At 39.1% G+C, this 24,466-nt stretch overlaps 2 protein-coding genes across 7 annotated transcripts in view; one reads left to right on the top strand and one right to left on the bottom strand.

Moving 5' to 3' along the window:
• Positions 1-2,652, top strand: part of LOC105471513 (coiled-coil domain containing 73) — a 265,590-nt gene extending 262,938 nt beyond the window's left edge. For all 5 annotated transcript variants that reach the window (XM_071074899.1, XM_071074901.1, XM_071074900.1 and 2 more), the window contains one exon: positions 2,446-2,652. In XM_071074899.1, the coding sequence (XP_070931000.1) occupies positions 2,446-2,646 (201 nt within the window). In that variant the 3' untranslated portion in view covers positions 2,647-2,652. The remainder of the gene's footprint in view (positions 1-2,445) is intronic.
• Positions 2,653-2,975: 323 nt separating this feature from the next.
• LOC105471515 (eukaryotic translation initiation factor 3 subunit M) lies at positions 2,976-22,227 on the bottom strand. 2 transcript variants are annotated; one of them, XM_011724006.2, is made up of 11 exons: positions 22,084-22,227; positions 18,895-19,027; positions 17,313-17,451; positions 16,590-16,713; positions 16,098-16,192; positions 11,838-11,921; positions 10,777-10,876; positions 9,738-9,819; positions 4,586-4,729; positions 3,636-3,696; positions 2,976-3,170 (listed from the first exon to the last, which is right to left on the bottom strand). In XM_011724006.2, exons 1-11 carry the CDS (start codon positions 22,123-22,125, stop codon positions 3,050-3,052), a joined length of 1,125 nt encoding a protein of 374 aa, XP_011722308.1. In that variant the 5' UTR covers positions 22,126-22,227; the 3' UTR covers positions 2,976-3,049. The 2 variants fall into 2 exon arrangements, with proteins under 2 accessions (XP_011722308.1, XP_024645377.1); XM_024789609.2 differs by lacking the exons at positions 17,313-17,451; positions 18,895-19,027 and having other exon boundaries at positions 22,084-22,218.
• Positions 22,228-24,466: the final 2,239 nt, after the last annotated feature.

Genomic DNA, 24,466 nt, shown 5'->3' on the forward strand with positions numbered 1-24,466 from the left:
AAAATAAATAAACTTATTACTAGGCCAGGTACAGTCGCTCACGCCTGTAATCCCAACACTTTGGGAGGCCGAGGCAGGTAGATCATGAGGTCAGGCGTTCAAGACCAGCCTGTATAACATAGTGAAACCCCGTCTCTACTAAAACTACAAAAAATTAGCTGGGCATGGTGGTGGGTACCTGTAATCCCAGCTACTCGGGAGGCTGAGGCAGGAGAATCGCTTGAACCTGGGAGGTGGAGGTTGCAGTGAGCCGACATGGCGCCACTGCACTCCAGCCCGGGCGACAGAGCAAGACTCCATCTCAAAAAAATAAAATAAACTTATTACTACATAATCTTAACACTGAAAATGACAATGTTACTAACATGCCACTTTTACCAGTCAAATTGAAAAAGATTTTAACGTAAGGCAGTACTCAAAGATCTTCACAAAAATTTATGAACGAATGATATTCACTGCCGCCTAGTTAACAGTGACCATTTTCTTACAATTTAAATGTCCAGAAATGAATTGCAGAACACAGAATATGATGGAGCTATCCTCTTAACAAACTTAAGAACAGGAGGAAATGCTAACAATGTTTAATACAGCATATAAGCCAATAAAAATATAACCCCAATATTTAAAAAGTGGATAGAGAAAAGAGACCAGAAGATTTACACAAATTCTTTAATAGTGGTTGGGATCTTGGGTGATTTTAATGTAATTCTTATCCTGTTCCAGATTTCTAAAATACACATGTATACCCCTTACAACTAAAACATAACACAGTATGGCTCACTCCTGTAATCCTAGAACTTTGGGAGACCGAGGTGGTCGGATCACTTGAGCCCAAGAGTTAGAGAGACCAGCCTGGGCAACATGGCAAAAAATACAAAAATTAGATAGGTGTTCTGGCACATGTCTGTAGTCCCAGGTACTCAGGAGGTAAAGGTGAGAGGATCACCTGAACCGGGGAGGTAAGGCTACAGTGAACTGTGATTGTATCACGGCGCTCCAGCCTAGGTGACAGGGTGAGACCCTATCTAAAAAAAAGGCCACCATAATTGTTATTTTGAAAACAATTCAGTATTCCTTTTATCTATTGTTCATTTTTGAGAAAGGGTCTCATTCTGTTGTCCAGGCTGGAGTGCAATGGCATGATCTTGGCTCATTGCAACCTCCACCTCCTGGACTCAAGTGATCCTTGCACCTCAGCCTTCTGAGGTGCTGGGACTAGTCGCATGCCACCATGCCCAGCTAGTTTTTGGTAGAGATGGGGTTTTGCCATGTTGCTCAGGATAGTTTTCAACTCATGAGCTCATGCAATCCACTCGCCTCAGCCTCCCAAAGTGCTGGGATTACAGGTATGAGTCACGATGCCTGGCCCAGTATTCCTTTTGAAGAGAACATTTTATCTGGGAATCTCTTAAAAATATCAAAGATTGTTTTGCATGAAATTAACTCAAATTGCCGGGCACAATGGCTCACGCCTGTAATCCCAGCACTTTTGGAGGCCAAGGTGGGTGGATCACGAGGTCAGGAGTTCGAGACCAGCCTGGCCAACATGGTGAAATCCCATCTCTACTAAAAATACAAAAATTAGCCGGGTGTGGTGGCACGCGCCTATAATCCCAGCTACTCAGGAGGCTAAGGCAGGAGACTCACTTGAGCCCATGAGGCAGAGGTTGCAGTAAGCAGAGATTGTGCCACTGCACTCCAGCCTGGGTGACAGAGCGAGACTATCTCAAAAAAAAAAAAAAAAAAAAAAACTAAAATTAATTTTTGGTAGGGATAAACTGGAAACAAATATTCAATAGTAGGTGATAAATCATCAAACATCCATAAAAGGGAGTATTTTGCAGCCACAGACAATTGTTTATAATGACCTAAGAAACTGCTCAGAGGAAAATACATTAAATTCTATAGAATGATCAAATAGGCTAAAAATAGAAAAAAAGGCTAGCAGCAAATAATACCAAAATGTCAACAAGCCTCTCTGGATAAGGGATTACTAATGATTTTTAGTTTCTTTCTACTTTACTCTATTTTCTAAATTTCCAGTAAGTATTTTAACATCAGAAAAGAACCTTAAAATGAAAAAGTTATTTAACACACTATTTTTAAAATTACCCAATACAGTGTCTTGAAACCATGCCAACTTCCAAATATCTCACTGCTCCTTCCTGTTTCTTCAACAATGGTGCTCTAAAGCATGGGAGGAAACATGAAGTAAAAGGCAGTTTTTGTACACTTTACTTCCGTTACATATTAGAGATTTTGAAGATCTACTACATAAGCCTATACATTCACATTGTATAGTTTTCTGGTGCCACAACTACTAAGGTAGTGAAAATCAGCCAAGAGATGGTGGTTTTACCACATACTCATAACTGCAGAGGCTTTACAGACTCTTTAAAGTCTTTTGTATAATTTCAAAGGTAAAATTAGTTTGGTCTTTCCTAGGTGAAAACAAAACCTCTGATAACAACTCCGCTACAAAGCCATTTACAGGCAATCAAGACTAAAAATACTTCTGGTGATGATGACTGGGAGAGCCTCATTACAAATCAACTAAGTGAAACTGAAAAGTTACTAACTTTAGAAAATGACAACCAACCAAAAAAAAGAAAAGCAGAAGAGATGTTGGAAAAAAAAAAAGATTAAAATAATATAGATAAGTGCATTCTGCAGTGAAATTATATAACTGAAATGCTGGTATAGTTTTTACTAGAATAAAATGTAACTCTATAGTTGTCTTCACTTTTCCAAGTTTTTCTAATGTGAAGAAATTGTATTATTCTACTTCTGTCTTCCCTCTGTATATTATCCTTTCTTTAAAGTGCTCATTGCTTCTTCAATATCCTTTTTTTACAGAACAGAATTTATGTATTGTATGACAGACATTGTGACACTTTGTAATTTATTACTTCATATCCTCTGGAGTTTGCGACTTTAGTATAAATTTGAGACAATAACTGTCCAGACTAGGCAAATTTTTTTAGTTTATAATGTTTTACTATGATTTTGGGATTTTTTTTCATAGAGCAAAAATTATAAGCATAAAAACTCAGGTATCAGAAAGACTCAAAAGGCTGTTTTTCACTTTGTTCAGATTTTGTTTCCAGGCATTAAGTGTGTCATATAGTTGTTGCCACTGCTGTTTTCCAAATGTCCGATGTGTGCTATGACTAAAAATTGAAAAATTAAACACAGTGTTAGTCAATCTATTATCCTCTGGTATTTTTTTTTATACTACTACAGATTTGAATCCAGTTAAAAGCAATATTAAATATACACGAGACATAATTTAGAATTGTAAAAGAATTTAAGAATTACATAATTATTTTACAAAAATCTTTACTGTATTGATCCTAAGCCTTCTAATTCTCCTGAACAACTATATAAAGCAGACATAAAAGTCATTAGTATTCTAGCCAATGCTAAGCCATTAAATGAAATGTGCTGGAAAATAGGACTCTTTCATTAAATAAGCTAATCACATTCAGTCTGAACTTTAATAAAATTATGATAAATAGCAACTATTTAACTACAGTCAACTGATAACACCACCTTGGTTCTCTAAACATTTAAGTGAAATAATTGAAACAAACTAAATCGTTCTATAAAATGCCACAAAGCATTAAATATCTTACCTGACAACTACTTTTCTCTGGGTCTGATCAATTTTGCAGTAGACCATTTTAGTTCTTACCGCTGAAAAAAGATGTTTTACATTGTATGTTATATGGAAAATTTCCAAGAAAAATAGCTAAGGTATGAAAACTGTGACCAAGTGAGCCATAATAAAACTTTACACTGTTTCCCAACACTGCACACTGACTGTTTAAATCTAATAAGCAAAACAGTATGAGGCAAGCAAGTGGAAAGTCATGCATTTCTCATATGGCTGCTGGGATCATCTATATTAAATAAATATTGCATACAGTTTTTTGGTTTTTTTTTTAAAGTATTCTAGGTGTTCTTCCCCTACCATCTCATATAGGGAAATAAACTAATTTCCTACTAAGTTATTACTTCTTTATAGAAGACTTAGATCATTAGGGGAAAAAAGGTCAATAGTTCTGTATCTTTTATTAATCTTAATTACATAATCCCAACTTTCAAATTTAAAAAACTCAGATAAAACTCCTGAGCAGTTAAGTTGCTTTATAATCCAATTGTTCAGGAAGAAGTTCTTTCTAGGCTCATCATAAAAAAACTGGTAATGGTTAACACTTGTAGATAACTTACTATGTGCCAGGCACTGTGCTTTACCTGTATTAATTCATTTAATCCTTACAACCACAAATGAATCCCTACATTCCTGTTTCACAAAGGAAGGGCCTGGTCTTAAATCCACGTCTTAAAACCATAATGGTGTATTGCCTAAGTGTCTTTCTTCTATGTGATTTCAAGGGATAGAATACAGCAGTTTATATTTCTACTAATTTTTACCCTACAACAAATACATCCACTAATCTACTAAACACACATCTGCTACAAACAAATTTTTGTTGTGTAAGGTTCAGTTTCCAGATAAAAATCTTACTATGATCCATGTAGATGAGAAATTCTAGAAATAAATGAAAATGTTCTGTCTTACCGTCAATAACAAATGCTTCAACATCATCAGCTCCAATCTGAAGTTCTTGCTGCATTGTATCAAAAGAAATTTCTTTATTTTCCACTGCCATTCCCATAAAAGTAAGTAGTCTCATTTTTGCCATATTCTGTTCATGTAATAGGCCTACATAACAGAATAGTGAAGCCTGATGAGTGTTCATACTAATTAAAGAGCTGCACTTTTAAAGAAAACTTAAGGAATTACCCAGTCCTGATCCAATTACATCTCATGTTAAGCTGCGGACATTATTTTTACTTTTGTAATTGCAGAAATTATTGTGTGGGCACTTACACAGAATAATTTTGACAAAGCTTCTTATATTTATTTGCAAACTATAAACTGACTCCATGGAGTATTAAAAATAATTTTTCTATAGTACCATAGGTGATAGATTCAAAGTTAAGAATGGGCCATAAAATGATTATTTGTAGACCCTAAAAGTTTTGTACATTTTACATTTTTAAATAGTTATACATTTTAGGAGATAAAATCTACAAAGTACATTTCATAAGAACAATTTCTATTTAGTTAAATTACCTAAGCTTATTTTTCGCACTAATAGCTCTTCATTTAAACACAGAGGATTTCTCATCTACTTACTAGTTTTTTCTGTGTTACTATTACTGGTAAACGTGAAGTTTTAAAATATTTTCACAAACATTTTCAGTTATGAAAACATTCCATTTTGCTTCAGGTCACTATTTAAAACTCAAAACTACTTACAAATCAAAACTCTTGAAGTGTGTGTGTCATTTAACATTTATAGGCCAAAACAGTTAGTACTAGATATAAAGAGTACTATTAACAGTGATAATTGTTCTTTATAAGGCAAAAGTAGAAAACTGCACAAATAATTCAAATTTTGCATTATAATTTCTTTTCTTTTTTTTTTTTTTTTTGAGATGGAGTCTCGCCCTGTTGCCTAGGCTGGAGTGCAGTGGTGCTATCTCGGCTCACTGCAAGCTCTACCTCCTGGGTTCACGCCATTCTCCTGCCTCAGCCTCCCAAGCAGCTGGGACTACAGGCACCCGCCACCTCGCCCATCTAATTTTTGTATTTTTAGTAGAGACGGGGTTTCATCGTGTTAGCCAGGATGGTTTTGATCTCCTGACCTCATGATCCGCCCACCTCAGCCTCCCAAAGTTCTGGGATTATAGGCGTGAGCCACCACGCCCGGCTTGCATTATAATTTCTAATGAAATATGCTGTTATAATTATTCAGATAACAATGTGTTAGGCCTAGAAGAAAACTTAAGGAATTACCCAGTCCTGATCCTTTCACTAAAAACAAAACTAGGGAGCAAAGAGATTAAATGGTGACTTATCGTAAAAAAGTAGCAGTGATAGGCCTAGAATAGGTTCATTTCTAAAATAAAGGGCTAGAAACTTTAAAAATTAGGAATCCTAAATATATAACCTAGTCCTAAGAGCAGAATTCTAACACAATATCATATATACCTGTTTTGATGCTAATTTATTATAAAACCAAGTTTCTAAAACTAATCTAGATTTACATGTTCCTTTTCACTGAACTTTTACATTATGTAACATCAGCAAATGATCAATCAAGTGCCCTCTAATACATTCAGAGCTTCAAGTCTGTATTGTTTAAAAAGTTATCTCTCTAAACACTCCATAAATAAATTTTAAGTTTATAACATTCCTATATTAGTGGAAGATTAGGGAAGCCCATTAACACAGGGCATGATCATCTGTTAATTAGCTATAATTATGATACAGGCTTCCTATTTGGCACAGATTCAACAAAAACATGGCCATCATAACTCAAATGAATGAGGTACACAACTAAGTATTGCTAACTGGGTTTAATGGAAATCTACAGGCATCAAGGAATCAATTAGTGCACATTAACCCTAATTAACAAATGCAAATTAGATGCTGATTAACTTTCTGAAGCAAAAGGTAACAACTGGATAACACCGGATTACATGTGAACATGTTAGGGCAATTCAGTTGACACAAGATAATGCTACTGTTGGCCTAAGTTGTCAGTGTTAATAAAAGAAAATGTTCTGACAAACTGATTGCAACTTGTGGAATCTAGATAGTTGTCACTAGGCTTTCAGCTGAAATAAATGTTTAATTATACAATTAAAAAATATACACATTAATATAAAGATGTTTTCTGAAAAGCAGATAAACAAATTTCTAATAGAATACTGATGTGCACAGATGTTCAAGAAATGTAAGGCAAATGAAGGAATTTGAATTCTGGTTGGCACAATAAGCAATGTTACGAATTTTTTCCTATCAATGAACAAGTATTCAAGATTTTTTCAAAAATTCCTTAACATTCTCAGTTCTACTGGCATAGACAGACAATTCTTTCAATATGATAAAATGAAGACAGACAATTCTTTCAATATGATAAAATGATAGAAACTTCTGAAATCTGTATTATTTTAAATACTCCTAAAATTAAATCTATTTTACTGTTCATCTTTTCTACAGTTACAATCTTACCATAAATGAAAAAACTTATCAGAGGAACGAAGATTATTTCTAGGCAGAATTCCATAAAACCGTTATCTATTTTACACGTGAAAACTTGCATCTAAAAACACTTTAAATTGATGTTTAAACTAACTTTAAAACAGAGAACCAAAGTTAAAACCATTAGGACTCTTGTTCTGAAAAATCAAACTACTAAGGCAGTGCAGTGTGAGTTAAAGATTTTGTAGGAAGCCGTGCTTTGTTTCATAAAACTAAAATACTATCTTCAAGGAGGAAGTCACAGTGTGCTGTGTCATATTTCAATTTTAAAGTTATAAAAAATCTAATTTATGGAAACATTTATTCATTACTAATATGTCAAAACCTTAATGCAGTAATAAAAAAATGTGCATCATTGAGCAATTTCTGCATTGTCACTGACCCCTGTCTTAAAATGCTGCAATATAGAAAACCCAATTTTAATGCATGCAATAGCTTATGAACCAGTGCTCCTTTGAAACAGTCAATTACACATCAATGGGGGAGTGTCAAAGTGTTAATTACTACTCCTTTTTCCTTGGTGCGTAAATAAAGAGGTTGCTGACATTAACATTCCATCACATAGCTTCATGCCACAAAACAAATTAACTGGGACAGAATGTGGTTTTCTGGGTCTAGTGCACCTGGCAAAGCTTTATACACAAACACACATCTACTTTATCTTGGTGTATTTCAAATGCCTTATTATGTTCAGAATAAGTCAATCTTCCCCAATTCCAATGGAGGCACATAATTTACAGGTGACAAACATTTATGATTACCAAATTGAAGACTAAGTATAATCAACGTAGATCATACATTCATCTGTATCCTCAAGAACCAGGAAGACTAGTCTCAAAAAACAAAAAAAAAATTCAGTCTTAATATGGAAAATATAATCAATCTCTAATGTATTTTGCTTATTGCCTAGTAGGAAAACAAAGCAGCTTAGCTTCACAGTTGACTCCAGTGTAAAACAAACTGGTAGTTTACAACATTTAAAACCTGTTCAACTGCAGATTTTCTAAGTTTTCTCTTTGTATTTTAACATGTTAAAAACATGTTCCAGAAGGAAATTAAAATATTGAACATATATAGGGTTTGCTCAATAAGATTTGATTCAATTTGACAAACATTTCCTGAACTCTGATATGCTAGACAAGAAAATTCAAAGATAAAAAAATAATAAAGACTATGCTGTTTTCAACAAACTGCAGTTAGAAAAGTCTTACTATCATGTAAAATTACATTTCCATTATCTAATTCCATCTTTCAGATCTAACTGGCAATACTATATATACTTCTGTGATTTGTTAATGGCAGGGGTATCCAAGCATAAAATACTACAGTAGAGGGGGAAAAAACTATTTGTTACCATTCTGTGGCTATGGCTTAAAAAAAGGAACCAAAAATACAAATAACCATATATCTAAGGAATAAGGTCTTCTACAAAGAAACAATATTATTTTAAGAATGTTTAGCTTAATAAAGTACCTTTAATCATCAAATTTTATCAGCTCTTAAAACATTTCTGAAAGTTACCATTATGATCAAAGTAATGGTAATTCTTTCAGTTGCTTTTCTGCTCACTCCCCCATCCCTAAATTTTAAAAACAAATGTACCAATGGAACCATTTCTATCTCAATCTTCTCCAAGCACCCGATTCTTGCTGTAACTTTACCTCAAAGAATTGTGGTACAGAAGAGCTGGAAGGGCCTAAAGTTCAGCAAGCTCTTAAATGAGACAAAAAGGGTCCAAGTTGTTTTCTCTTTTTCTTGTGGAGACGGAGCCTTACTCTGTCTTCCAGGCTGGAGTGCAGTGATACGATCTCAACTCACTGCAACCTCTGCCTCCGGAGTTCCAGTGGTTCTCTTGCCTGAAGCTCCTGAGTAGCTGGCACTACAGGTGTGTGCCACCATGCCCACTAATTTTTGTATTTTTAGAAGAAATGGGGTTTTGCCATGTTGGCCAGGCTGGTCTTGAACTCGTGACCTCAAGTGATCCACCCACCTCAACCTCCCAAAGTGCTGGGATTACAGGGCGCCAAGTTGTTTTCTTTTTTTGTTGTTGTTGAGACGCAGTCTTGCTCTGTTGCCCAGGCTGGAGTGCAGTGGCAGGATCTTGGCTCACTGCAACCTCCACCTCTGACCCCGCCTCCCGGGTTCAACCTCCCAAGGCTGATTCTCCTACTCAGCCTCCCGAGTAGCTGGGACTACAGGCGCCCGCCACCACACCCGACTAATTTTTTTGTATTTTTAGTAGAGACAGGGTTTCACCATGTTAGTTAGCCAGGATGGTCTCGACCTCCTGACCTTGTGATCTACCCGCCTCAGCCTCCAAAGTGCTGGGATTACACCTGTGAGCCACTGCGTCCAGTCCCAACTTGTTTTCATACTCCCAGTTTCATTCTCTATCACAAATGCCACCTCCTACACCTTCTTGGTTTCTGATTCTCAATTCACTCTAAGTAATATTTTAAACTACCTATTTTTGTGCTGTTCTATCATACACGACTCCTTTTAGGATTATCTACAAATAAGGCCACAACCATACTTGCTGGACCACACAGTACCTAACTGTTAGTGTAGCATGTTCCCACCTCTGTCTGTGCCTCAAAGAATAAACCCCAAAACTTACCAAGTGAATCAATGAAGTCTTTATTATTCTGATAAAACTTGACATATGATGCCAATTTAGCACTCACAAAAATGGTTAAAAGCTATACAGATAAGAGACAAAAAAGATACCATCAATACAGAATTAAGATTTAAGATATTTTAAGATATTGTAAGATATTTTAAGATACTGTAAAGATATTTTAAAGATACTCCTACATTTTGTTCAATGCAGAAATATCATTCTGTTTCATCAAATTACCAAACCATCTGCTTTCATATGGCTCACTTTTAAAATGAATCAATAAATACACTGAGCTCTAAATTATCCACACTGAAAGATGATGGCTAATGGCATAGTCCAGATGCACAACAGTCCAAAATATATTTATACTTGCATTTGAAAAATGTTCATGTGTTTTTAAATATCAGATTTATCTTCCTAAGTGGGGCTAGGAACAATATATATGTAATAAAAAAGAAACTTGTATTATCTAAGTCTATAATGGTGAGTAAGTGAGAAGATGAAAGAAAGGGAGGTGGCCGGGCGCAGTGGCTCACGCCTGTAATCCCAATACTTTGGGAGGTCAAAGTGGGCAGATCACTTGAGGTCAGGAGTTGGAGACCAGATCAACATGGCAAAACCCTGTCTCTACTAAAAATACAAAACTTAGTTGGGTGTGGTGGCATGTGCCTATTATCTCAGCTACTTCTCCTGGAGGTTGAGGCAGGAGAATCGCTTAAACCAAAGAGGCGGAGGTTGCATAAGCCAAGATCATGCCACTGCACTCCAGCCTGGTGAGAGTGAGACTCTGTCTCAAAAAAAAAAAAAAAAAAAAAAAGAAATTAAGAAAGGGAGGAAGAATAGAACTGTGCTCAGTGGTTGGAGAAAAGCTGGTCTTAAATATGTCTGTTCCTGATATAAAAAGAATAAATAGTTCTTTATCTTTCCGTATCTTGCCATTAGTCACTTTTATTAATGCAAAGAAAAAGAGTCCTGCTTTTCTTTGGAAAATTTAGGAAAGGAGAACATTTTTCACATTAAAGGATAAACTACTTACATCATGAATAAGCTCGCCTTCCAAAAACTTGACTGGTTTTAAAGTAAGAAGGTGGTCAAAAAGAAATGCATTTGGGTCTTTCAATGCTCGTACAATACACCTTAATTAGAGAACAAAAAATGTAAGCTCAGGGTTTTGAAATCCTAGCTTTTCACTGAGTTTTTGCAGATCATAAAATATACTTAATTCAGTAAAATATCTAACAGTCCAAAACATATATACAACATTTAAAAAGTTACAGGATAGGGTTAAGACAGGCCAATAAATTTATCAGGTTCATCTGTTTTAACAAAATGAAATATATTAATTGTAGGAAAAAAACACAGCTGGAGAGAAAGCACCAAGGTAATCAAATAGCAAGCAGCAGCCAGAACCATATGCCAGACACTAAGTGCTTCACTTGCCTTATATCTCATTTATTCCTCCCAACAACCTAGGAGACAGTATTAACCATGCCCCCTTTATCAACTATGAAGCAGCTCAGAAGTGCTAATTAAGAGATGGAGTAAGAATGTGAATGGAGGCAGTCTGACCTCAAAGTCAAGGACCTTTACCACCAACTTCCCTTTTTACCAACTCCTATCATGTAGAGGTTCACACAAAGTAATGACCACGTAAAGAAGTTTCACAATCCTTATTACAAAGATTTAGAAAACTGATTCTATTCTTGTTACCAGTTAGATCTAAGACTGTTAAAAGCCCTTATTCTCATTAGCAATGGGTTAATTCTTGGCAAGCCATCAACTTTCCACCTATAAGCTTTAATATTAAGGTTAACTGGCCCAAGATTAGGTTCTAATTCTTGGGTTGGGATCATTATCCCCATACCAGCAATACCCCCACCCAGTAAACACCATGCAGCTATTTCATATTCAAGCTACAGTTCTTCCAATATCAAACCTTGAATTTTAGTATCCACATTAGAATCACCAGCAAATGCACACTATCAAACGGCTCTGGATCACTCATGGTTGCAAACACGATTTCAGTTACATAATTTAATACTGTAGCTCACCTCTAAACTGCTGACAAACCCTCATTAGAGTAACGTTTAACAGTACCTGTGGGCATCAACGCGAGCCTGGGAAGCATTATCCTCTGTGTAACTTCCAAGCAATTCCACCATGACTTTTGAAGCAGCATCACTAAAAAGAAATACTGCTTTAGGAACTTGAAAGTATTACTGCTATTCATTCGTTTAAAAATATTTTTAAGAGGTAGGTAGTGTGCTGATGACATATGTAATGGTGACTAAGAGAGACAAAATCCCTGTCTATGGGAAAAGTCATGAAACTTTCCTTTTAGTAGGAAAGATGGACAACTAGGAAAATAAGTGCTATGAAGGAAATAAATGGTGATGTAATCAAAGCAACAAGAAAGGAAAGGCTACTTTATGTACAGTGAGAAAGCAAAGTCTCCCTCAGAAGAGATGACATGTAAGCTGAGACCAAAAGGATGTAAAATATCCTTTTCTTGGCCATGAAATGAGCTGGGTTCATGAAAGGTGGGGTAAGATGACTTTCCAAGCAGAGGGAAGACCAAGTATAAAGGCCCTAAGTGGAAAAAAAGTTTTGTGTCCCAGAAACTGTTAGGACAGTATGGCTGAAGTTGAGACAAGACCAAATATTTAAATAACTCTACTTAAGATACCCTTCCAATTAAGTTATTCTTACAGTTAGACAGATGATCAGTTCTCACTGCAGTAAACAGGGCAAAATAAATGCAGTCATTCAAACTTGACTTTTAGAAAATGTTTATCTTTACTCCTCATGACTTCCTTTAAACTGTGGAAACTTTAGCTTATAGAAAGCTTTGTTAACGAGGAGGAAGAGGTTTTTTTTTCCTTTTTTCAATTTCTAAAAATACTTACTCCCCATATCTGAGTTCAACCTGGGCAAAATCAGCAGGAACTGTATCATTTATTTTAAAATGATAAATGCTATCTAAAACTTCTCTCAAAACTAAGGTTTACTAAGATTCAGAAATATCACTATAAGCATGGCTAAGTGGTAACCTACAACTTATTCTTCTTTCTTTTTTTTTTTTTTTCTTCGAGACAGAGGCTCACTCTGTCGCCCAGGCTGGAGTGCACTGGCGTGATCTCGGCTCACTGCAAGCTCCACCCCCCGGGTTCACACCATTCTCCTGCCTCAGCCTCCCGAGTAGCTGGGACCACAGGCGCCCACCAGCATGCCTGGTCTCGATCTCCTGATCTCGTGTTCCACTCGCCTCAGCCTCCCAAAGTGCTGGGATTACAGGTGTGAGCCACCGCGCCCAGTCGGTAACCCGCATCTTAAATGTAGTGATACAAATGCCTAAGCACAATGGCACGTGCCAATAGTCCCAGCTACTCAGGAGGCTTGCTTGAGCCCAGGAATTCAAGGCTTTTTGCACTACAATTGCACCTGTGAACAGCCAAATACCCACTGCACTCCAGCGTGGGCAACATGGTCACACCCCGCCTCTAAAAATAAAAAATTAATATTGAACTCAACCTGGAAGAGGCCATGATCCACAGGAGCCAGAGCAGCTGAAAAACTTGTTTACTGGTGGTCTGAGCTTTGAAACCAGAGATAGTAGTTTTAGAGAATATTTTAAGAAATTGGAGCACACTCACAGGTTGTGTGGTAATCAGACCCCCAAACAAAATGTTCCAGAGACTGTGGCTTTGTGACTTACTCTTGTGTTGAAGAGGTGGATACAGCAATGTGTGCTCGATCACACAAAGCTGAGGCATGCAATGGAACCAAAGACAGCTGTAGAGAGAGTTCTGGGAAGGCCAGCGCCCATCCAACATTTGTTGGTGATGTTAAAGAAGATACAGAAGAACATAATTTGAGAGACTACTTTGCAAAGTATGGCAAGATTGAAACCACAGAAGTTCACGGAGGACAGACAGAATGGAAAAAAGATAGGATTTGCTTTTGTAACTTTTGATGATCATGATACAGTTGGTAAAATTGTGGTTCAGAAAAAACACTCTATTACCAGGCGTTAGTGAAGTGAAAAGGGCCCTTTTTAAACAACAGATGCCGTTGTAGAGTGGATCTAGCAACTTTATGGGTTGTGGAGGAAACTCTGGAGATGGCAGTTTTGGCCATGGGTAGAAACTCTGGTGGAAGAGGAGGCTATGGTGCTGGGGTGGTGGCAGCAGAAGTTGTTATGGAGGAGGGGTTGCTGGATATAATGGATTTGAAGGTGCTGGTGGCAACTACAGCAGTTGTCCTGGTTTTGATAGTGGGGGCGGGTATGGTGGTGGTAGATATGGTGGCAGCAGTGGAGGACATGATAGTTACAATGAAGAAGGAAATTTGGGGAGTGGTAATTATGGTGGTGGTGAGAACTATAATGATTTTGGATATTACAGTGGACAATGACAATCAAATTACGGACCCATGCATGAAAGGGGGCAGTTTTGGTGGATAAAGCTTGGGCAGTCTCTATGGTGGTAAATATGGTAGCACAAGGTTCTAAAAACAGCAGAAAAGGGCTACAGTTTTTAGCAGGAGCACAAGCAAGGAGAAGTCAGAAAAGCCGCAAGTTGCTTTGAGGCAATCATCCAAATGCATTGGAGGAACTGTACAAATCTGCCACCGAGAAATGATGATCCACAGTCAGAAAAGTTACTGCAGCTTCAACAGGAAAGCCTTCCCTTGTTCAGGACTGTCGTAGCCAAAGTTTGCAAAAAGTGCAGCTATTCATTAATGCGGTGTAGTGTCAACTAGATGTACATTCCTGAGGTCTTCTATCTGTTGTAGCTTTGTCTTTTTCTTTTCATTACACTGGGTATGTTGCCCTGTAAATTATGGTAGTGTAGTGGTACCAGGAATAAAAAACTAAGGAATTTTTAACTTTTCAATAAAAATTAAAATGTATAATGATTTAACTATAAAAATGCAAAGAAAAACTTTTTTAAAAATCACATCTTACTCATTATCTTGTACCACACTGTAAGGACAGGTACAAGTCATTTTCCAGTTTTAGCAACCACAGTGTACTTCAATCTTCTCAGCTAAAGAAATCTTTTTAATCCATTTGAAGCACACATCATGGTGTCTGACATGTAAGGGCTTACTTACCAGTATCACCCTTTAAAATGCACAACAGACACCATGTGCATCAACCACCAATATAAATAAAGTCATGAAGGGGGCACCTATAACCGTGAAGCATTTTTACTTAACTGCTAGGCAAACTCTCAAAATTTTACTAATTAAAATATGTTAAAATATGTATTTTATGTGTTCTAAAGAAGAAAACCAACTCTCAACATTTAGATCGGCAGAATGTCAGAAATTTCATGTTTAAGCAAGTATCCCCTTCCAGTGCCCTACTGTGGATAGCATTTATCCACTCAGTGCCCAATAAGTGCTATCTTCTTGGGAATGCAATGGTTAGCAGAGGTTCCTTGCCTTCACTTAGCCTACAACTTTACTTTCAACCAAGGGTGTTAAATGCTAGGATACAAGCAGAGGGTGCTGTAAAAGGGAGGCACTAACCGAAATACGAGAGGGGTGTTTCTGACAGAGGAATGAAGCTGACTGTAATAAGACTACTTAGACAAGGGGTAGGCACACTTTCTGTAAAGGGCCAGAGAGTAAATATTTTAAGCTTTGCAAGCTGTATGGTATCTGTCGTAACTAAACTCTTGGCAAAAGCAGGCACAGACAATATGTAAATGAATATGCATGGATGTAATACCAATGTTATGGACCCTGAAATCTGAATTTCATATAATGTCCATATATCATGAAATACAACCCTTTCTTTGATTTTCTTTCTCAATCATTTAAAAATGTAAAAACCATTCTTAGTACACGGGCTATACAAGAACCAGGGCCACCTCCTGGTCCAGACTGGCAAAGAGCACGGTGCTTTTATACCTGACATAGGCTCGCTATGTCTAGGGTGTGATAAGCAAGAGGAAGGACATGGGTGGAGAGAGGGAATATTTTACATTAACACAAAGTTTTTTGTAATCTGCCACTGCACCATCCAAAAATGATGGGATGCTTCACCACATTCACCAAGCTCATGCTACAGGAGTAGGTTGAAGCCCATGTTGGAAAGGCCCCCCATCCCTTCTTTTTTTAGGAAAAAAAGCCAAATTTCACTTTTTAAAAAGTTCAAAGATGAGTGAAAACTACTTCTAATCTTTATAGTTATCTTTAACTTAGTAGGTCAAATTTATAGAAATAGATTTAGAGCAGCTCTGGAGAACAGAGTAAAGCAAAATTACTGGCCCTACTTCTCTTTAAAAAACATCCCCACCTACTTATACTGCCTGTTAAGTTATAAGTTACTTCATTACTTTTGAATACCTCTTCTTACAATCCACAAGGGCCTCATAAAGTAGTCTTAAAAGGGTGTGCTTTTTTTCAGTTGTGAGATTCCAGTCAGAAATCCATTTTCTAACCTACAAGAGATTGACAAAAGGAGAAAACTGAGTAACATATTTATTATAAAAGTACATTTCTGGCCGGGCATGGTGGCTCACGCCTATAATCCCAGCACTTTGGAAGGCCAAGGTGGGTGGATCACCTGAGGTCGGGAGCTCGAGACCAGCCTGACCAACACAGAGAAACCACGTCTCTACCAAAAACACAAAATTAGCTGGGCATGGTGGCGCATGCTTGTAATCCCAGCTAGTCAGGAGGCAGAGGCAGGAGAGGTGCTTGAACCCTGGAGGCGGAGGTTGTGGTGAGCTGAGATTGTGCCATTGCACTCCAGCCTGAGCAACAACAGTGAAACTCCGTCTCAAAAAAAAAGTACATCTCTTATAACCAGAACAACTATTCCACACGGTAACTCACTTGATCCAGCTCAGTGGGAATGTACTGGATGGCCCCACAAGATGCTGCCACTTTAATAAGGCTGCAATACACTGTATATCTTACAGGAGTATTCTTGTCCATCCCATGGAAAAGGTTGCTTAACCTGGTTAACAAACAAACAATGTTTGAAATCAGCAACCAGTTTTAAGTTGAGGTTAGCTCTCACCACAAACCTGTAGCAGATACTGTTAACAACTTCGTATTATAAAGAAAGAAACTAGGGCACAGAAAGGTCAAGCCACTTGCCGAAGGTCACAGCTAGTAAGAGCCACAGCTGAGAGTCAAGTTCCAGAATTCCTGCTCTGAACCATTAAAAGTTAGTAACATGAGCCAGGTGTGGTGGCTCACACCTGTAATCCCAGCACTTTGGGAGGCCGAGGCAGGCGGATCACGAGGTCAGGAGATTGAGACCATTCTGGCTAACACAGTGAAACCCCATCTCTACTAAAAATATAAAAAAAAAAAAAGAAAAAAAATTGAGCCGGGCATGGTGGCAGGCACCTGTGGTCCCAGCTACTCGGGAGGCTGAGGGAAGAGAATGGCATGAACCCAGGAGGCGGAGGTTGCAGTGAGCCGAGATCACGCCACTGCACTCCAGCCTGGGCGAAAGAGTGATGCTCCGTCTCAACAACAGCAGCAAAAAAGTTAGTAACATGAAAACAGCCCCTTGAAAAACCGAGTTTCTTTCAGATTTCAACTTACAACTGCAGTCTCAGAGATGGGCGTTCACCTTCGCGAAATTTGACCAGCTTTTCACATAGGCTTTCAATCAAAGCTTCTTGCTTGTCTGGTTCCAGGATCAAGAGTAGGGATACCACACTGTTCATCACACTTTCAACATCTACACAAGTATGGATAACAAAATCAACAGTGATACTACAATACTCAATGCGTCTAGTTAAGTATGTATTTCCAGTGTTTTAATACAATGAAGACAATCAAACATAAGACACTTTTGCATTCAGAAAGCAACTTGTATATTTTATTAAAGAGGAAAGAAATTGTTACCTAAGATGTGGTTTCTTTTTTTTTTTTTCAGATTAAGTCTCGCTCTCTCACCCAGGCTGGAGGGCAGTGGTACAATCTCCACTCACTGCAACCTCTGCCTCCCGGGTTCCAGCGATTCTCCCGTCTCAGCCGCCCGAGTAGCTGGGACTACAGGCGTCCGCCACCACACTTGGCTAATTTTTGTATTTTTAGTAGAGACGGGATTTCACCATATTGGCCAGACTGGTCTTGAACTCTTGACCTTGTGATCCACCTGTCTTGGCTTCCCAAAGTGCTGGGATTACAGGTGTGAGCCACTACACCTGGCCTAAGATGTGGTTTCTAACTAGGTAAAACAGAGACTGATTTACATGTATATAAAGTTTCAATTTTTACTGTCATGATATTCAATCATTTGGAAGTTACTGGTATGATTTGGGGCTAGGATATTTTCTTAATTAAGGAAAACTTTGTATATACATGTAGGAAATCAGAAATTAAAGCTGTCAACTCTCTGCTTGAATTAGTTATTTTTAAGTATTACAGATATTAATCATATCCCAAATTTAATCTCTAATTTTTTCACATATGTGCTGCTGAAATCAGCATCCAAGTTTGATCTCTAAACCTTAACTAGAGATTTCTGAACTCACAATTCTGAAAATTTCCCATTCTATCTCAATAAATAGGAAACTGGCCTAGTAATTAAATGGCTATTAGATTACTTGAAATTGTATCCCATTTGATGTTAATCTAAAATTTATGAACAGGAAAGAGCTTCATTTTTTTCTTCATTTTATTCTGAGATTATCAGCATTTAGTGTAATAACACTTAAGAAATATACCTGTGTATAAAATAGAGGTTTTCTCAAAATAGGTTTACTTTATAGGCATAATAGATTACACAAACTGAAAGCATGTGTGAAGGTAAGATTGAAAACAACGGTGCTTAGAGCCTGGTTAACAGTGTATTGTATAGTTGAAATAGCTAGAAGAGAACTGTTGAATGTTTCCAACATAAAGAAAAGATGTGTGATATTCCAGTTACCCTGGTTTGATCATTACACATTGCATACATGTATCAAAATATCACCTGTGCCCCCAAAATATGTACAACCACTACCCATCTATTTAAAAGTCCTTAAGTCTAAAATTCAAAACATATAAATACAGTCAGCCTTCTGTATCTGAGGGTTCCAAATCCTCCTTGCCTCAGATAATGAGGGACGACTGTATAATTCACAAGAAAAATTCAAAAGATTTTATTGGGAAATATTAGAAAAAATTAAAAACAAACCTTTATCATCCTCCTTCAGACACACATCACAGGCTTCAATAATTTGAGCTAAATCAACATGAAGTCCACCTTCTGAGTTCTCTTCTGAAATCTCAGCTCCTTTAGATTTCAGATAAGCACGAAGCTCAGCAGCCTGTTGAGGATTGCTCTATTATAAAACTGACTATAAATGACAAAGCACAATCTCAAATTCTGTCCTCTTTCTGAAAAACTAAAATGCAAATACTGTATTCCACAACTATTTCAAATAATGTTGAAGACTCCTCCCTCACCTCATCCATCTTGGCAATCCCACAAGAGCCACAGGTTTTCCTCCACGAGGTCCAGTGGCTCCTTAGAGATGCTACAGCCCCCATGGATTACCTTCAGATTTTCTCTCATGTAGTCCGCACCCTGCTGGACTTCCAGCACACAGCAAAAACCTTTTTGATAATATAACCCAAAGGGTTTGGTGGGGGTGTGGCTGTTGGGGAGAAGAAATCAATCTGACTTGGCAGATTTCACTTTTTTGAAAGAAATGAACAATAGTATTGCTCTCAAGTACACGCATTAACCACGGTTACTAGAAAAGTTACAGACATTACCTTGGCAAAAGGGTAATCATTTGTTAATTAGTTGAGAATCTATTTGAGATAATAAGCATTTTGGTTCACAAAAGGGTAATGCCTGTGAATGTTGCCTTAAAATTACATCGAACTGCATCTACTATGCAACTAATCTCTTAGAAATCCATACCTGAGTCAGCATGCATCTTCGGACCTATAAAAACACAACTACAGTACCACATTCAGTCACTTGGACATTTCCTACCCTACTACCAAATTATATACATCTATTCCATTTTTCTTCTGGGACTCTACCCATGGCAGCCAAACAAATGAAGACTTTTTTTTTTTGAGATGGAGTTTTGCTCTTATTGCCCAGGCTGGAGTGCAATGGTGTGAGTGGAGTGGCGCAATCTCGGCTCACTGCAACCTCTGCCTCCGGGGTTCAAGCAATTCTCCAGCCTCAGCCTCCCAAGCAGCTGGGATTACAGGCATGTGCCACCATGCCCAGCTAATTTTGTATTTTTAGTAGAGGCAGGGTTTCATCATGTTGGTCAGGCTGGTCTTGAACACCTGACCTCAGGTGATCCACTGGTCTCCCAAGTGCTAAGCCACCGTGCCCAGCCTGGTTTTAAAGATAATTAAATGAGAATGTGCAACAGGAAGATGAAAGGATACCATTAGTAAATGCACTGGCATTACATTTTCTAGACCAAGCCAAAAAAAAAAAAAATCAAAACCATCAAGATTTTTAAACCCCCAAGTATGTTTAGTTGCCTCAGGAAAGTATTAAACCTGCAGATTTGACGGTACTATCCTTTCAGGTAACAAGCACACAGTAACTTCATATAGGAGTTGGTATTATAAGCAAGATTTAAAAAAGAAAACAAACTGTCGCCATGTCAGAGAAAACAAAAATACCACCAGAAATTATATTTCATGCTTCTCTATGGAGGAAACAGATACAAAGCAAACTTTTTCTAAGAGTTATTCAACCACGTTTGCTGTTTTTCTGTCATCCTCACTGCCACAAGTGGTTATGGAGCAGCATAAGCAAAGGAAAACAAAAAAAGATTAAGAATTCCATTTAACTCTAACCAAGCTGAGAATCTGACCAAAGTTAAACTAATCCTGAGCAATTTCATATTTCCCTGAAAGGACTGGCTACAATGCAACTGATGTTACAAGAACAGAAGCATAGCCTGAGAAGACACTTTAACATATGATCAATGACAAGAACTTTCTCCATTCACAAATCCCTTCGTATGTTTAAAAAAAAAAAAAAAAAAATCCAAACACTTTCTCAGTTAACCTAACAGCCAACTGTTGGTAACATGCTTCCATTTCTAATCAGGTATTTTTTTTTTGTCTTTCATATCTTCCTATCTGTGTTTAACCCCCTCCCCATCCTTGATCTTTTCTCCGCCTTTTGCATTTTCCCTTCTTACTTTGCTCTTCTGAGCATCGGAACTGTATTCCTACCATGGGGGGGAGGGGTAATCACTCCCTCCCGCAATTCTGTAAGTTGTCTTAGACATGCGAAGTTTATATGATATTCAATAATTTGGAAGTTACTTCCATGTTAGTAGAGTAACAGAAATAAAACGACAAACTTGGACTTCACAGAAGAGTTTTCAGTTAATACAAAATTAACTTAAAAGAATACCATGTCATGTTTAACTCCCAATTAAGGTTAAACTTTTGTTGTGGAGAAAATGAGAACCATCAGCCCTGTATACCAAAGAGCAAACGCCAAACGGGAAATTTAAAAATATCAGTATGGTTCATCAGGTGTATGCCTCACAGAATTTAAGAGGTGAACTGACACCATACTTCCGGGGTACAGAACAACTCTCACCCTTGTACAAGTAGGAATAGAAAGCAAATATAAAATACGGGTCGTCTTCGCCTGTGATCGCACAGTAATACGGGGATTCTGATCTTATTTTATTATTATTTTTTTTTTTTGAGAGGGACTTTCGCTCTATCGCCCAGGTTGGAGTGCAGCGGCGAGATCTTGGCTCACTGCAAACTCCGCCTCCCGAGTTCAAGCGATTCTCTTGCCTCAGCCTCCACAGTAGCTGGGACTACAGGCGCGTGCCACCACGCCTACGTAAATTTTTGTATTTTTAGTAGAGACGGGGTTTCACCGTGTTAGCCAGGTGGTCTCGATCTCCTGACCTCGTGATCCGCCCGCCTTAGCCTCCCAGTGTTGGGATTACAGGGGTGAGCCACCGCGCCCGGACTGGCATTTTGATCTTTAGCACAAAATTACTTTTCCCTATCCTGCTTATGCTGACTACAGATCCACCACCTCCTACTCCGGACGTGGCTGCATGTGAGGAAAGGAAGCCGACATCATTCCTAATCAGTCTAAAAGTACTATGTCGTCAGAAGTGAGTCCCGACGCGGACCAGGAAGCTAGCGGTGGAGCGTCGGGACCCGCGCTGGGACGGCCGGCAGGCGAGCTGGTGCGAATCGAGGCCAGGAACGCGCGCCCCAGCCACGCGGCCTCCCCATTCTGGCGTGTAGGACAGCTGCGGGTGTCAGCCCCGGCCGCCCCGGCCCAGGCTCAGCAGCGGTCCCTCGCGCTACTGAGACATCCCCCACCCCACTGTGGCGGCACCCGCAGTCCAAGGCACACCTGATCTTCCTCACTGATGTCGATGAAGGCCGGGACGCTCATGGCGAAGACCCGGGCACAGCTGACACTCCACTCGCAAGACCACGCCGACCGGAAAAGGGAACTGGACCGCGCTACGCTGCCGCGCAACTGTTTCCGGGTCACCCTGTGCAGGGACCTGTTGGGGCGGGGCCTTGAGAGCCAATCCTACCGCGCGCTCTCGCCGCGGAGCGCAGCAGGGCGTGGCGTACGCGCTCGGGCTGGCCTAGTAGGTGGGACTTACTGGGTCTCCACCCAGCGACGCTTGTCGCGACCTCCAGGTTCCCGGCCCGTGTAGCTATCTGCTTTGATGTTGCCTCCCGCTGGCGCCTCCCCAAGTCCACCTTCCCTTGAAATGTTAAGCTTATTGGGTCTTACCAAGTATGGATGGGTTTGTGTGGACCTGGAACTCTCCTGTACTGCTGTTGGGAACATAAAATGGTGCAGTCACTTTGCAGAGGAGCGGCGGTTTCTCAAAAAGTTCAGCATCCACCCAGCATATGACCCAGCTATTATACTAAGTATTTACCCAAACTGTGTGTCCTTACAAAGACTTGTACAAGAATGTTCACTACCGCTTTTAAGAAATAGCAGCTTTGGCTGGGCGCAGTGGCTCTCACGCCTGTAATCCCAGCACTTTGGGAGGCCGAGGAGGGCGGATTACTTGGGGTCAGGAGTTGGAGACCAGCCTGGGCAACATGGCAAAACCCCGTCTCTACTAAACATACAAAAACTACCCGGGCATAGTGGCGTGCGCCTGTAATCCCAGCTAGTCAGGAGGCTGAGGCAGGAGAATCGCTTCAATCTGGGAGAAGGAGGTTGCCGTGAGCCCAGGCCGTGCCACTGCACTCCAGCCTGGGCGACAGAGCGACACTCCATCTCATAAAGTATAGAATTCAGTAGTTTTTTAGTATTTTCACAGTTGCACAGCCATCACCACTGTTTAATTTTAGAACATTTTCATCACCCCAAAAAGAAACTACCCATCAGCAATCACTCCCCAGACCCCCGGCCCCACCCCTCGCCAGGCCCCCTGGCCCCACCCCTCTCCAGGCCCCCCTTCTCCGTCCCCACCCCTCTCCAGACCCCCCGGCCCCACCTCTCCCCAGACTCCCGGCCCCACCCCTCCCTAGACCCCGGGCCCCACCCCTCTCCAGACTCCCTGGCCCCACCCTCTCCAGACCCCCTGGCCCCACCCCTCTCCAGCCCCTGGCAAACACTACATTTTGTCTCTATGAATTTGCCTTTTCTGGACCTTTCATGTAAGTGGAATCACAAAATACACAGTAGCCTGTCTGACTTACTAAATTTAGCATTATGTTTTCAAGGCTCGCCAATGTATCAGTCCTATATTCCTTTTTGTTGCTTATAATACTACATTGTTATGGATATACCACATTGTGTTGATCTGTTCATCAGTTGGTGGACATTTGGGTTGTTTCTATTTTTTGGCTATTATGAATAATGTTTCCATGAACGTTAGTGCACAAGATTTTGTGTGTACGTATATTTCTCTTAGGTATGTACCTATGAGTGGAATCAGTGGCTTATATAGTAACTTTATGTTTAGCTTTTTTAGGAGGCAGTTTCCAGAAAGTTAACACTTTATTTTCAATAGCCAAAAAACAGGAAACAACCCAAATGTTCATCAACAGATGAATGAAGTGGATCAAGAAATTGTTATACATCTGCTTAATGGAATACTGCTGTGCAACAAAAAAAGATGAATTATTGATACATGCAAAAACACAGATGAATCTTTTTTTTTTTTCAGTCTCTCCAGCCTGGGTGACAAAGTGAGTGAGACTCCATCTCTTAAAATAAAAGTTTGATTTTTGTTCTTTAGTTGACAATCCCAAAATAATTTTGCTCAGTTAAGGAAGCCAGACATACTGTATGATTCCATTTATATAAAACTCCAGAAAATAGAAACTATAATGGCAGCATTATAGACTGCTGTTGCCTGGGGGCAGGGACTGGGTAAAGTGGAGGGAAAGATGGATACAGAGGGGCTTGAGGAAGCTTTTGGGGGTTATGGATGTGTTCATTATTTTGATTGTGATTGTGTCATGATTGTATACATATATAAAATTTTTCAAATTGTGCAGTTTAAAAATGTGCAGTTTATTGATACCACAATTATACCACAATATAAAATAAGTGCCAAGCAAAGGAAAAAAACAAAGTTGAGGGGACAGAGGACACAAAACATCTGGCTAGACTAAATTTGAAAGGATTCATTCTTGCATGGAATAACCTTAACAATGTGGAAACTGAAACTGAAGGCAGGGAACCTGTGTCATGTTCACCCTGCATTTCCACACCCACCTCAGTGCCCAGCCCACAGCAGATAGTCAACAAATAC

Source organism: Macaca nemestrina, chromosome 12, assembly GCF_043159975.1.
Source record: "Macaca nemestrina isolate mMacNem1 chromosome 12, mMacNem.hap1, whole genome shotgun sequence".
NCBI lineage: Eukaryota > Metazoa > Chordata > Mammalia > Primates > Cercopithecidae > Macaca > Macaca nemestrina.